The 13,621-nt window shown below is 62.1% G+C and overlaps 3 protein-coding genes across 7 annotated transcripts in view; 1 reads left to right on the top strand and 2 right to left on the bottom strand.

The window, feature by feature from the left end:
* Window positions 1-4: 4 nt before the first annotated feature.
* Window positions 5-1,795, bottom strand: PRELID1 (PRELI domain containing 1). Its single transcript, XM_068698386.1, has 5 exons — window positions 1,588-1,795; window positions 1,236-1,461; window positions 1,049-1,162; window positions 701-779; window positions 5-297 (listed from the first exon to the last, which is right to left on the bottom strand). The coding sequence occupies exons 1-5, from the start codon at window positions 1,677-1,679 to the stop codon at window positions 161-163; spliced, it is 648 nt and encodes a 215-aa protein (XP_068554487.1). The 5' UTR covers window positions 1,680-1,795; the 3' UTR covers window positions 5-160.
* A 68-nt stretch (window positions 1,796-1,863) lies between these two features.
* RAB24 (RAB24, member RAS oncogene family) lies at window positions 1,864-4,337 on the top strand. The gene is made up of 8 exons (XM_068698388.1): window positions 1,864-2,026; window positions 2,465-2,533; window positions 2,642-2,720; window positions 2,814-2,881; window positions 2,989-3,088; window positions 3,348-3,398; window positions 3,509-3,571; window positions 3,905-4,337. The coding sequence occupies exons 1-8, from the start codon at window positions 1,910-1,912 to the stop codon at window positions 3,967-3,969; spliced, it is 612 nt and encodes a 203-aa protein (XP_068554489.1). The 5' UTR covers window positions 1,864-1,909; the 3' UTR covers window positions 3,970-4,337.
* Window positions 4,338-4,703: 366 nt separating this feature from the next.
* NSD1 (nuclear receptor binding SET domain protein 1) overlaps window positions 4,704-13,621 on the bottom strand; it is a 60,794-nt gene continuing 51,876 nt past the window's right edge. For all 5 annotated transcript variants that reach the window (XM_068698294.1, XM_068698293.1, XM_068698295.1 and 2 more), the window contains exon 23: window positions 4,704-12,852. In XM_068698294.1, coding sequence (XP_068554395.1) covers window positions 10,523-12,852 — 2,330 coding nt within the window. In that variant the 3' untranslated portion in view covers window positions 4,704-10,522. The remainder of the gene's footprint in view (window positions 12,853-13,621) is intronic.

The raw sequence follows: 13,621 nt of genomic DNA, 5'->3' as shown, positions 1-13,621 counted from the left end.
CAGGTCGGAGGTGGAAGTTGACTTTTTAATGATAATTACATCTTGGAAAGGATCTACCAGCAGCTGATTGTCAGACTAGTACGCTTTGTTTAAAAATATAAAATCTAAGGAGGCTCCCGCCTGCTGGGGTGCAGCCCGACCCTTGCCTGTGCCTGGCCCCTCACACGTACTGCTTCTTCTTGGTGGCCGCCTTACTCGCCAGGTCCTTGGCTTTCTCCGTGGCAGCCAGAGCCGTCTCCTTGGCTTTCTCGGTTGCTTCCTTGGCCGTCTCCACCAGCGTTTTGGAAGGAGCTTCTCCTGTAACAACAAATCGTTATCCCCAGCCCTGGCTAACCCTGCCCTGGCTGCTGCGAGCTGTCTGAGCCCGAGCTCTGCCCCCGCCCCGCACGGGGAGAAGAGGAACCCTGTGTTCCCAACCCGTGTGCATCGCTGCACGTCGCAGCAAGCTGCGGGCACGTGACTGCTGCCCTGCCCGCCTCAGCTCCACCCCTGCCCAGCCTCCCTGCAGGCCTCAGCACAGCCTGGACTCGCTGCCTGCTCCACTCCGTAAGAGCGGGCAGTGCCCTTGGGGCAAAGACGAGGATTTCACGGTCAGTTTAGCTCAAGCTGTGGCCTGTCCATCCACTGGTGTGATGCCAGCGTGACCTGCAACCCCCAGACACCCATCCCGGTCAGTCGCAGCCTCCCCTCAGGTGCTCACCTTGCATTTTTGCTAGCACGTATTCAAATCCCTTGGTACTCTTGGTCACGTTGCTTTTGAACCTCGCCAGACCAAACTCCTGCAACAGAAGAGCCGGTGAGGGTGCAGCCCGGAACCCCTGCTCATACAGGGGGGCTGTGTGTGGGGCGCTGTCCCAGCCTGACCAAACACTCAGTGCCTCACAGGTGTTACACTGCTTGGGGTGGGTGGTTTGGGGCTTCCCAAAAGGTTGTGAGGGTTGTGGGAGAAAAGCAGCACATTATAGAAGGAGAGCACAGCACGATGAAACAGCAGCACTAAAACCTCCCCAAATGGCGGGGCAAAGCAGGGGCCGTGGGCAGCACTCACCTGGACAGCCCGCGAGACGCCAAAGAGGCTGGAAGAGACCCAGGCCTCCCGCTTGACCTCGGTCCAGTTGCTGTTCTCCGGGTTCACCCGGTAGACGCAGCGCTCCTCCACCACCTGCGGGCACAACCCCGGCCGTCAGCGCTGCCCGGGAGCACCCCCACCCGCGGCCCTGTCCTCCCGCACCCACCATGAGGCGCGCGTGGTTGATGTTCCAGGTGAAGGTGGTCATGGTTCGGTTCTTGGGGTCCACGATCGAGTCCTCCAGGATGTAGACGGAGTGGGCGACGTTGGCCGGGAAGAAGCGCTCGGCCCAGCGCGGCATCCGGTTGGTCTTGGTCAGGAGGCGCCGGGAGAGCAGCTTGTGGTCGGCCGTCACCTCCCGGTGCACGATGTCCTCGGTCAGGACATGTTTGCTGCGGGGGGGGGGGGGGGAACAGGAAGGGGGAGGCGGTCAGGGGGGCACCGGGGGGCTCCGGGCACCCCCCGGGGGGCTGCGGATACACGGGGGGGGTGGGGGGGAACCGGGGGGGGCCGCGCACCTGTAGGGGTTGGGGTAGCGCTGCCAGAAGGCGGCGAAGACCTGGTCCCAGGGCCCCTTGAGGACGCCCAGGCTGGCGCAGTACTTCCCCATGGGCCGCTCTACGCCCCCTCCTCCCCCGCTGCGGCCCGGGCCCGCTGGGCGGCCGCCATGCGGCCTCCGCCCCGCCGCGCCGCTCCTGCTCCGCCCCGCCGCGCACTTCCGGCCTCGCGCGGCTCACGTCACTTCCGCCCTCAAAGCCCCGCCCCCCTTCCCCCCCCCCCTCCCGGTAGCCCCGCCCCCTGCCCCCCGGTAGCGCCGCCCCCCCCCCGGCGCGGGGCAGGATGAGCGGGCGGCGGGTGGACGCCAAGGTGGTGCTGCTGGGCCAGGAGGGCGCGGGCAAGAGCAGCCTGGTGGAGCGCTGCGCACACCGCCGCTTCCGAGCCGGGCCCTACCAGAACGTGAGGCACCGGGAACCCCCCCCCGGGACACCGGGACACCGGGACCCCCCCCCCCAACACCGCGCGGAGCCTCCCCGCCGGGTCCCCGCTGTCCCCTCCCCGCTGTCCCCGCCCCGCTCCCGGCTCCCGGTGGCCCCGGGTGGTCCCCGCCGCGTCCCCGTCCCGGTTTTCCCCCCCCCCCCACCCCGTGTCCCCGCCCCGGTTTCCGTCCCATGCTCGTCCCCCCCCCCCCCCCCCCGGGACTGCCCCCCCCGCCCCGTGTCCCCCCGGTGTCCCCACCTCGGTTCCCAGCCCCGAGCCGGGTGTCCCCGCCGTGTCCCCCCGGTGTCCCCACCCCCGTTCCCCTCCCTGCCCCCATACCGGTCCCCGTTGTGCCCCTCCGTGTCCCCCCCCCCCAAAAAATCCCCGTTCCCCCCCCCCCCCCCGTTTCTCTTGCAGACCATCGGTGCCGCCTTCGTGGCGAAGGTGATGACGGTGGGGGACCAGGCGGTGACCCTGGGCATCTGGGTGAGCGCAGGGCCCACGGCCACCCCCAGCCACCCCCCTCCCAGTACCGGGACCTGAGAACCCCCCCCCCAGCCCCAAAATGACCCCCCCTGTGCTGTCCCCCCGCAGGACACGGCCGGCTCGGAGCGCTACGAGGCCATGAGCCGCATCTACTACCGCGGGGCACGGGCTGCCATCGTCTGCTACGGTACGGGCACGGGGGGACGGGGGTCACAGTACCGGGGGGACGTGGGGGGGGACGTGGGGGGGCCCGGGGCAGGGCCTGACCCCTCTCCCCCAGACCTCACCAACAGCAGCAGCTTCCAGCGGGCCAAGTTCTGGGTGAACGAGCTGCAGAACTGCGAGGAGGTAAATAAATACGGGGACGGGCCCCGTTTTGGGGTGATTTGGGGTGGTTTTGGGGCAGTGCCCGGTGCTCACCGCCCCCCCCCCCCCCTCCACCACCACGGCCCCAGGGCTGCCGGATCTACCTGTGCGGCACCAAGAGCGACCTGCTGGAGGACGACCCCCGGACACGAGCGGTGGATTTCCACGATGCTCAGGACTACGCGGACGGTACGGCCCCGGGCTGCCCCCCCGCTGCCCCGACCGATGCCCCGGTGCCGGTACCGGGGCTCCCCGCATGGCAGCAGGGCCTCAGCTCTGCCAGGAGCCTCCCCGAGCACGGCACGTCCCGACCCGCGGGCTGGGGCCGCTGCCAGCTGGGCCGGGAGCTCTGCGGGGCTGTGCCCTGGGTCCCGGCCAGCGGGCACAGCTGGGGGGAGCCCAGCCCCGGGGGCACGTCCCGCAGCGCTGACCCCGCTCCTCGTTTCAGAGGTGAAGGCAGAGCTCTTCGAGACCTCCAGCAAGACCGGGCAGAGCGTGGGTGAGCAGCGCCCGTGCCGCGGTGGCGCCCCTCGTGTGGGGCTGGGGGGTGGCTGTGCGGGGTCTGGGGGGGCTGCTGGCACCCACACTGCCCCCGTGTCCCCCCCGCAGATGAGTTGTTCCAGAAGGTGGCCGAGGACTACGTCCAGTTCACCGCCTTCCAGGTGATGACAGGTGAGCGGGCAGGGCCCCGCCGAGCGCCCGGTGCCGGGGGTCCCGTGGGGAGGGTGCAGGGGAGGGACGCTGCGGGGGTCCCGGGGCTCTGCCTCCCCCCCCAGGCTCTGTGCTGGGTTCGTGCCACGCTGTTGGGGATGGTCCCTGTGCACGGTGTCCCCACATCCCCTCACCCCAGGCAGGGGGCAGGAGGAGCCAGACGCGGACCCTGCTTGGGACTTTTGGGGGATTTAGGGGGGGCTGCGAGCTCTGGGCTCCATTTGTCATCACGGTGTGGACGTGCCAGCAGCCTCCTCCTCCTCCTCCTCCTCCTCCTCCTCCTCTCTCTTCCAGAGGAGAAAGGCGTTGACCTGGCGCAGAAGAGCAGCACCTACTTCTACAGCTGCTGCCACCACTGAGGCCCCGTGCCCGAAGGGAATCGCTGCTGCGGGGCGGCCGGCGGGCGCTCGCTGGACTCCTCCCGTTTTTTACTTGCTGTATTTTACCTGCACGAGCTGTCCGCGGCACGCAAAGGGAGCGTGGCCCCAAGGACTTGCTCCCTTCCCCGGACTCGGCGTGCAGAGCTGCGTGGGGCTGGAAGGTTCCTGCGGGGTGAGGAGCTGCGGGGTCGCTGCCCCCCGACCCCATACCCGCAGGAGCTGCGTCCCCGAGCCCCAGCAGCAGCCCCTAACTTATTCTCTTGAACCAGCGCCTGATTCTTTGCAGATTATTTAAGTGTCTCCTCCCGAGGTGTGCAATGTAAATAAAATGCATTGTGGTCTGAGAACGGGCTGGCGGACGTGACACTTGGGGTCTGACCCCGTCCCTGCACCCGGGGCCGAGCTCCTGCGCCCTCTGCGCTCCTCAGCAGCTCCCGGAGCCTGCCCAAACCTGCTGCGCCCGCTCTGCAGCCTGGCTTCTGCCCGGGATGCGTCCCGAGGCTTTGTCCTGGCTTGCCTCATCCCTGCCGTGCGGCACAGGGTCACTCTGCACCAGGTTTGTGCCCTGGGTGAGCTCGAGGTGCCTCCCACCCACGGTGCCCACGGGGCTCTCCCGTCCCCACCCCGGGTGCCCGGTGCCCACGGTCGGCATTGGCACCCCCACCCCCCATGCTGCCCACCACCCCCTCAGCAAGACAAAACACAAGAGGACATCGAGAGTAAAGTTAAACTTTACTTTACAGTAATTTTTCTTCTATATACAAAGAATTACAGTACATGTTCTGGGAGCACCTGGGCAGGGCAACCCTCTTTTCATTATAAGTTTCACATACACAGCCAACAGTCTAAGGGGAGCAAAATGAAAGTAATCAATGGTCCAAGACTCTCCCCTCTCCCTCTTCTAAAAATAATATACATGCTGGAAATATGTAGGTTTCTCTCACCCGCTCTGACACTCCCGCTTAGAACCGACAGACGCGACCTGGACAGCTCTGAGTGACCCCGCGTCCCCCTGGGCCCCCCCCCCGGGCCGGGCACCCCCCGCTCCAGCCACGATTTCCTTCGGTGAAGCCCGAGGAGGGGACCCCGGGCAGGACACCCCCAGCGGGTGGCACAGGGCGGTGTCCTGGCATCAGGGAGTCCCCACGCCACCCGTCCCCTCCCTGGCAGCAAAGGAGGGGGAGCGGGCACAGCTTCCTTCCCCGGCAGCCCCCTGCACACCCAGGTGGGTCCCCTCGGGGCCAGGCCACCCTCCCCAGGACCCCAACCCAGGGCGCGTGGCACCGGAGGATGGCAGAGGCTGCTTGGGACCGGGCACGTTATTCTTGGTGTCTCAGAGGGGAGCGGGCTGGCGGGGCAGTGAAGGCAGTGCTGTGGGTTATCGGGGTGTAACGTGCCCTTGGCAGGGAGAGGGGAGGGGTGGGGAGCGTGCCCCCAGCACCCTGCTCCCCCCAGGCCAGCACAAGCGCCCTGCCCTCGTCCCTGCACATCGACTGGGGCCGCCCTCGGCTCCAGCCACGCTCCACCTCGAGCCTCCCGGTGCTGCTGCTTCTGCTTTTAAACAAGTTCCCAGTGTCTTTAAAAAAAAAAAAAAATACACAAAACCCAGTTCCTTGAAGTCAACAACTCGGAAACATCAGAAAAAAAACAAAAACTGAAACCAGCTCAGTACCAAACGGACACACAGAACATGCAGGTAGCGGACGCCTGGCTTGCTTCACGTGGCTCCACTCGCTCTCTACGCTCACAGGGCCCACTGGCACGGCTGGTTTGGGTCTCAAAACCACCACAAATCAAAGGAACCCCGTCTCCCTGGGCGCAGGAGCCGTGCCTTGGCCCGTTTGGGTCGCAGGCACCGCAGCCCAGCCCCAGCTGCTTGGGGACGGGGTTCAGCCCGCGGGCTAGGAGCCGTGAGTCCAGCCCTACTGTGCTAAGCTGCCAACGTTTTACAATAGCACCACGATAGCCCAAGAGCTTAGCCGAGGGCAAACTGATTAAAACTTTACCTTGAAATAGGACATAGCAACACCCATTTCTCAGATTTCCCTAGGAGGTAGATTCAGTGCTGTAGGGACTGTCCGTCACCGCTGCTGCCCCAGCCCGCGCACGCTGTCCCGCTGCCTCGCTCGGCTGGGATGGATTTTGGAGGCGTTTCCCCACCCATGCTGACCGAGGGCACCGCTCCCTGCTGCCACCACACCAGCCAGGTGCCCCTAAAGCCAGGTCCCCAAACCCCGCGCCCCATCTCCCAGCCCCTGGGAGCCCCGAGCCCCCACCAGCCAGACCTCGGCTGCAAGCGCCCCCGTCTGCGTTGCCACTACCGCGGGGAGTAATTAGCACAAAGCTAATTTGGGGTGATCAAACCACGGCACGAGCCCTCACCGGACCCGGGTGGCGGGCTCTGTCGCTTCCTTTCGGAGTAGCTGCACGTTTTGCCACTTTGCTTTGACATTCGCTCGCTGGCGAAGGCTGAAAAGACTCATCGGGAATTTAGGGCAAAGCACATTACAAGCAGGTTACAATTACAGTTATTCCAAACATCAAGCAAAATCAGAAGTTTAAGGCTGAAATTAAAAATAGAACAGAAGGTGTTGAAGGTCTGAGGTTCCTCAAACGGCCTCGCCTCCGCCCTGCTGCGGCACCCGCTGCGAGCAGCTGACGATGCATTGGGGTTAGGGCTGCTGCTCGTTGTCCTTCTTCCCGTGAAACACAGCTGAAGCTCCTCTGGCACCCTAAGCCCACATCTCACCTTGCTAGTGCCTGCTCTTTAGGTTTAACCAGGTATCTGATCCCATCTTAAAGCCCCGTGCCTGTAGGGGGGTGGGTTTAACCCCAATCGTAACGCATGCACCCACAGCAACACCTGGAGTTTGTGCACAGAAGTGAATCTTTGTTGTTTTCTTTTTTTTTTTTTTAAATAGGAAAAAAGTTTTAGCTTGTGAACAACAATAAAGAAAGCTACCGTGAGCTAGTCAGCATCAGAAGGTACAGGGTAGGGGATTATCCCTCGGTGATCTCTTCCCACATGAGGCCCCTCACCTTGCCGGTACCCACCCGAAGAGCTCCTCCACCAGCAGAGGGGAACTGGGGCTCTCCTGCTCGTGGTGGGGCACTGCCCTGAGCCGTGCCGTGGGGCTGAGGCCATGGACAGTGACCCCAGCACAGTGTTCAGAGCAGGGGCAGCCCGCCCCAGCAGCAAGCACGCCGCCAGGAGAAGCAGGCTGGAAGCTGTGACCGCTTTCAGCCCTTTCTCCACCGGGAAGGGAGAGCCGTTCCTACAAGGGGACTGCTGCTGGAAGTTCACGTGAGCCTCCCCGAGATGCCAGGGAAAGGGAAGCTGCTCTGAACGAGGATCACAACTGCCCTCGATTCACCTGCTGATCGGAGCACGCCAACACACCACAAAGGTGCCACAGCTGCCACCCTCGGCCACCACCAGCAGCCCACCAGGGGTACGAGTTACCTGCCGCCCTCCTCTACACCAACAAAAGCTGTGATTCACACTGGCTGAACTCTGCAAGGCAGAAAATGAACCGAACTGCTTCGGTACACACCTCTCCTGCTCCAAGGCTGTGCCACCAGCTGCCACCCGAGCGCTGAAGCAGCCCACGTTTTCTCTGTGGGGGTGTTGCTGCCTGAAGCTGCTCACCCCCAGGTGAAGGCAGGCTGGGAGCAGCAGGACTTCATGGACTGACCTCCCCACCTCAGGCCACGAGCACGCACAGAGCCTGGCGCACATCTCAGAAGCCCTCCTGGTCTGGCAGAGAATTACCCACAAGGGCTGGGAGGGAAGAGCAGCTCGCTGGAGTCGGCTTTCCAACACGTAAGTGGAAGGGAGCAAGTCAGAAACCTGCATCTTTGCAGAAAAGGCATGAAGGGAGCGAAGAGAGGTGGGGTACGGTCAGATGCAAGGTATAAGGCTGTGGGTTTGAAATGCCATGCAACAGTTCTACCCACGGTCACTGCTCAGAACAAGCTTTCGGATAACCCACGTGCTGTGTGAAAGGCTTCTGCGGCCGTGAACCTCGCCCTGCTGTTTGAGCACACGATTTACAGAAGTGATTTTTCAAACCTGCACTTACGAGAACTCACTGAGAACTTCTCCATTTTACAGATTGAAAAAAGCCTGCACCAAAAATATTCACAGTTTAATTTTCATGAAAACGAGTAGCTAGTTAGCACGTGACGACGCAAAGCGGAGCTGGGCAGAGCAGCGCAGACACCTCTCTTACAGCTGTAGCTGGCTGGGCGGCTGGCACGGAGCTGACCCTACTTATATACTCTACATGACTACGTCCAGCTCATGGGAAGGCCTATAAATGTGAATTCGAGGTTTATTTTCCTTCTCACACATGATAAATACTTAATATACTGAAACTCATTACCATTTTTATTTTATTTTTTTTTGTTTGTTTAAAAAAGTTAAATGCCCTTAGATTACCTTCTCTCTCAACGGCTCTGAGGAGTTGTCCTGATTCCCTTTCTGCAGGAGTCACGCAGAAACACAAGCTGCTTGCACTTCCCCAGTTTCAGCAGCGAGCAGGAACTGACCTGCCAGTCTTCCCGGAAAAAACATCATTAATCAGCAAGTTTCCATAAGCCATAAAGCTTTTTTTTTTTGAAGTCGCTAGCTATTCTACAAAGGATCTGAAATGATGCGGACTAGAAGAGGTGCACCACAGCACGGGGAACGCCCGGCCTTTACAGCAGGACGTTGTCCTGGGGTGCACACGTAAGGAAAGGAGAACGGATCGGGATTTGTCTTGGTACATGCACCTGCCTCCCTTCGTAGAAAACAGCAAAGCTCCAAGAGCAGCGAGCAAGCACCTGCAAGCCCAGGGATGCGCTCCCAGCTCAGAAGGAAAGGGTCAGCCTGGAGCCAAGCTCTGTCTGGGGAGGGTCCTGCACCTCTGCCCCCGAGGGAGGGGGGTCTCCGGCACCACACAAAAACCTGGTGGCGGGCACCGAGATCTGAGGCTGCGGCACCCCGATCAGCAGAGCTCAGAAAAACCAGAGGAAAGGTGGTGGGAGAACGGCTGGGTCAGCAACGTGTCCTCCAGCAGGGCGCTGACTGCATTGTGCCGCTCGTCCTCCTCCTGCCTGCACGGGCAGCGCTGGCGCACGGCACCCGCTGCGAGACGCCGCTCTGCTCCTCTGGGGCTTACCCCAGCTTCTGCCCCAACGCCGGGGCGAGCTGCTCGCGGCAGGCTGGACACCCACCGGGTGACAAAAGGGCTCCTCAGCCGGAAAAGGGCGAAGAGGAAAGAAGCCAGGCAGCTGCTCGAGCCCCGTGTTCCAGTGTGAGAACTACGATTGGGTCGGAAGGACACACACGCGCACACACACACACGCACACCGACACAGTCCAGTTAATTCAAGTCTCCTTTGGTTGTAGGTGAGCGAAGCTGGAAGCTACCCGAGGGGGGAAGGTGCAGAACGGGTCCTGAACACACACAGCACCCTTGCCTCCGCGCTGCAAAGTCAACGACAGGCTCCGACTGCAGCTCTGCAACGCCCCACGCTGCCGGGAAGACCTGGTGGGATGCGAGCACGTCCTGAACGCGTCCGAGGCAAGGGGAGAAAAGACCACGCGAGGCTGCTGGCTCACGGTGCCGGCACGAGTCACCGAGAGACTGGATGGAAACGTCAAGGGGAGCACCGACACCAGCACAGCACCGGGGGAAGTCCCTCTGCCTGCCTCTGCTACTGCTGCTTTACAGGTCTGGGTGTTGGCAGGAAGCACGCCGCGTGTCCCGCGCTAAAGGGTGAAGACACAAGAAGGAAAAACCCGCCAGATGGCTTCTTCCAAGATCTTTCTTGTTCCCTGACCTCCTTCAGATTCCCCGCTCCTGGGCAGTCGCAGCTTTGTATCGAGGAGCCTCCGCAGATACTGCCTATTGCTGGAGAAAACCGCAGCGAGCGGGTGCGGGAGGCTCCTCTCCTAACAGCCGGCACCACGCCTGTCCCTGGCGCGCCGCGCACGCAGCACGTCCCGGTGAACACACGGACAGAACCTCGCAAAGCAAAACCCCGCAGGGCAGACAGATAAACCCCTTCCCTGCCTCCGCAGAGGTCGGCAAGAGAGTACGCGCCTGGCTGCTCACCATCCGAGCCCTGAAACCTCTCCGATCCCGGGGCAGCCTGACGGATCTGTTTCCTCTAAATACAGTTAGCCAGGGCGAGGCCCCTCGCTGTACGCGGGAACCTGCCCAAGAATTGGACCTGGAGCTTGAACACGCTGGATCAGTAATGTGACCATTTCAGTGGAATTTGAGGTTTTACCCAGAGTGGACTCTTTATTTCAGCTTTACCATTCGCAAAAGGAAGAGGAAAAGCTCACGGATGCTCTCTCCCTTTGGCTGGGCCACACTCAGACTGAAAGTGAATGTCCTTGCTCACGTCACGAGAGAATATGGATGGGATGTGCATGGGTTAGGGGCTGGGCTCAGGGAAGTGAATAAAGAAAACAAAACAAAGAATCCCCCTCCCTAAACATTAAAAGACTGAAACCTGCCTCCCATGTTCACCGACCTCACTTTGGCTCTGAGTCAGCCAATTCGTGACAGACAGAATCCTGGTTACGGGCTAGCGCTGCGTTCTGTTCAGGCAAAGGGTCCTGCCCCCGAGGAGTATGTACTTTTCCAGCCAGCCAAGAAATCTGGTCAAGAGTCTGAATGTTTGTGACAATCCACTGCGTCTGCTCCGGGGGCACCGGCGCTTCCCTGGCAGGCCGGGGGGTCTGCTCGAACGCACGCAATCTCTCTGATGTCCAAGGGGTTTGCTCGGCGGGGGCTGAGGCCACTTCCCAGACAGGCTGCAGGGTCGGCTCCGGTAGCTTCTCCGCTGTCCGGGGTGACTGCTCGGCAGGCGTCAGGGCTTTGGCGGCGGGCCAGTGGCTTTGCTCGTGTGTCTGCAGCTTCTCCGTGGGCCAAGGTAACTGTCCGACGTGCGGCACCGCCTTCCCGACCGACCAGGAGATCTGCTCGCTGGCTAACAGGGTCCTCTCCTTCTGCTGGGGGTTGAGCTCCGCGGCGGGCGCTGCCCTCTCCTTGGGCTGGGCGTTCTGGTCGACGGGCCGCAGCGCCTTCTCCGACAGCAGCAGCCTCGGGGCCGATGCGGCCGGGGGCTTCTCCAAGACTTGGGGCCGAGGAGCCACGGCGGCAGCCAGCTTGTCTGAGGCCTGAGGCCACGGGGCCGTAAGAGCCAGGGGCCTCTCCAGGAGCTGAGGCCGAACGGCCCCGGAGCTTGGAGCTTTCTCTGGAGGCAGGACCCGCAGCGCTCCGGCATCAGGAGCCTTCTCCGGAGGCAGGGGCCGCAGCACGCCGGGGCTCAGAGCTTTCTGCGTGACGGGGATCCGCAGGGCCCCCGAACCCAGAGCCTTCTCCATGGGCAGGACGTGGGGCGAGCGGGAGCCGTGGGGCTTCTCCAGGGGCAGCGGACGTGGCACCCCTAAGCTGGGAGCCTTGTCTGTGGGCAGGATCCGCGGCATCCCCAGGGCAGGAGGCTTCTCTGCAGGCAGGGGATGGGGTGTCCCGGAGCCGGGAGCCTTCTCCGTGGCCAAAACCCGCGCTGCCCCGGAGAAGGAAGCCTTCTCCGGAGGTGGAGGCCGCGGCCCCCCCAGTCCAGAAACCTTCTCCGTGGGCAGGATCCGTGAGACCGGGGAGCTGGGGGCGTTTTCAACGGGCAGAGGCCACAGCACCCCAGGGCTGGGAACCTCCTCCGGTGCCGGGGCGTGTTGCACCACGGAGCTGGGAGCCTTCTCCGCAGGCTGAGGCTGCAGACTCTGGGCAGCAGCTTTGCTCAGCAGCTGAGGCTGATCGGCCACGGGAGCCTCGTCCACGGGCTGTGCCTGCAGGGTCCCTGCCGTGGCGAGAAGTCTGTCCGCCAGCTGAGGGTGCAGGCATTTTGTCGGAAACTCATCCAGCAGCTCGGGCTGCTGGGTCCCGCTGTCACCGAGCGACTTGTCCGCTAGCTCCAAAACCTCAGCGGCGGCAGGAGGCTCGTCCGACAGCTGGAGCTGCAGGGCAGCGGCAGGACCGAGCGCCTCGTCCGACGACTGGGGGCTGCCCGGAGATTTGCTGGGCTGAGGAGGCTGCGAGGCGTCGCTGGGAGCCTCGTCCAGCGGCCAGAGCACGGCGTTGGCGGGAGGTTTGTCGGGCTGCTGAGGTTTCAGCGCGACGATGATGGGCTGCTTCTCCGACTGCAGCCTGAGGGACAGGGCAGCCTGGGGCCTGTCCGACGGCTGCAGGCGGAGCGAGAGGGTGGTGGGAGGTTTGTCCGAGGGCTGCAGCCGGAGGGAAAGGGTGGTGGGGGGTTTGTTGGACGGCTTCAGCCTCAGCGACAAGGTGGTGGGGGGTTTGTTGGAGGGCGGCAGTCTCAGCGCCAGGGCGGCGGGCGGTTTGTCTGGCGGGGGCAGCCGCAGGGCCAGGGTGGTGGGGGGCTTGTTTGAGGGCTGCAGCCTCAGGGCTAGGGTGGTGGGGGGCTTGTCTGACGGCGGCAGCCGCAGCGCTAGGGTGGCGGGGGGCTTTTCTGGGGACTGCAGTTTGAAGGCCGGAGGCTGAGGTAGCCTGTCCAAAGGCTGAACGCTCAGGTCTGTGTCTGCAGGCGGCTGCTCTGCCGGCTGGGGGTCATCGCCGTTAGTCAGTGCTCCCATGGGAGGCACGTACTCACGGATTTCTCCTGGCTCTAGGGGGTTAGGGCCGCAGGGATCGTGCTCTGTGCAGCACAAGCGTCCATCCAGCTTGGAGATGAAGAGCATGCCTTCCCGGTGCTGCTTGCAGAAGGATCTGGGGCACATCTCGCAGAAGGAAGCCGCTTCCTTACCGCACATGTCACACTGATGCCACGGGCACTCCCATTTTCCTGCAGCACAAACACAGGAGAAAAGACAGAACTTAGGAGTGGTATAAAGGGAAGATAACGAGGCCTGCTGCAAAGAGTTTGAGGGCAAGAGGCAACGCCCCTGTAAGACTCCGATGCAATTCTGCATGTTCTTCTCAGATCCTGCCATAGCTCCTAGGCTAGAAGGGCAGCTAACAGGAATCTGCATCCTTGGAAGCAACACAGGAAATCATAACTGCAACAAACATAAGCTCTGCCAGGTCGGACCGAAAGTCCATCTGGCTCCAGTATGACACAAACCAGTACGGGTCCCTCGGGAAAAGAAGACAGCCCCAGCTTGTACTTCTCTGTGTCTCCTGTTTCCAGATGAGAGCAACAGTATCTGCGCAGAATACACCCAACAGACTTTAAGTAGATATTTCAGGTTCGTCTTAAGTCTTTGTTTAGTTCTGGGCCAACATCCTCCCTTCCTGTTTATCACAAAGTAGTGCTCAGAGAGCAGAGGACATCAGGGAGCAGGTTTCTCTTGTCTCCATACCCAAAGACATCTTTAACCCTGTGCACGGACATGATAAAAACGCTTCTTATCATAAAGCCAAGCTGTGCCCCGAGCAGCTCAGTGCCCACACGGAATCTTTTCACCACCAGTATCAACGCCATCATGGAGGAAAACAAATAAGCAAGTCAGCATGACAGCAGAGAGATTGTTTCCTCCACTTGAAGCTGGATCTCACTGGTCCAGCTCCCTGCTCCCCTCAGCCAAGGCTGCTGCTGTCTCTGCCAAAAGCTT

Source organism: Anas acuta, chromosome 14 (assembly GCF_963932015.1).
Source record: "Anas acuta chromosome 14, bAnaAcu1.1, whole genome shotgun sequence".
NCBI classification, from domain to species: Eukaryota; Metazoa; Chordata; class Aves; order Anseriformes; family Anatidae; genus Anas; species Anas acuta.
The sequence above is the reverse complement of the archived record's forward strand: the minus strand, read 5'-3'. Positions and strand labels throughout refer to the sequence as shown.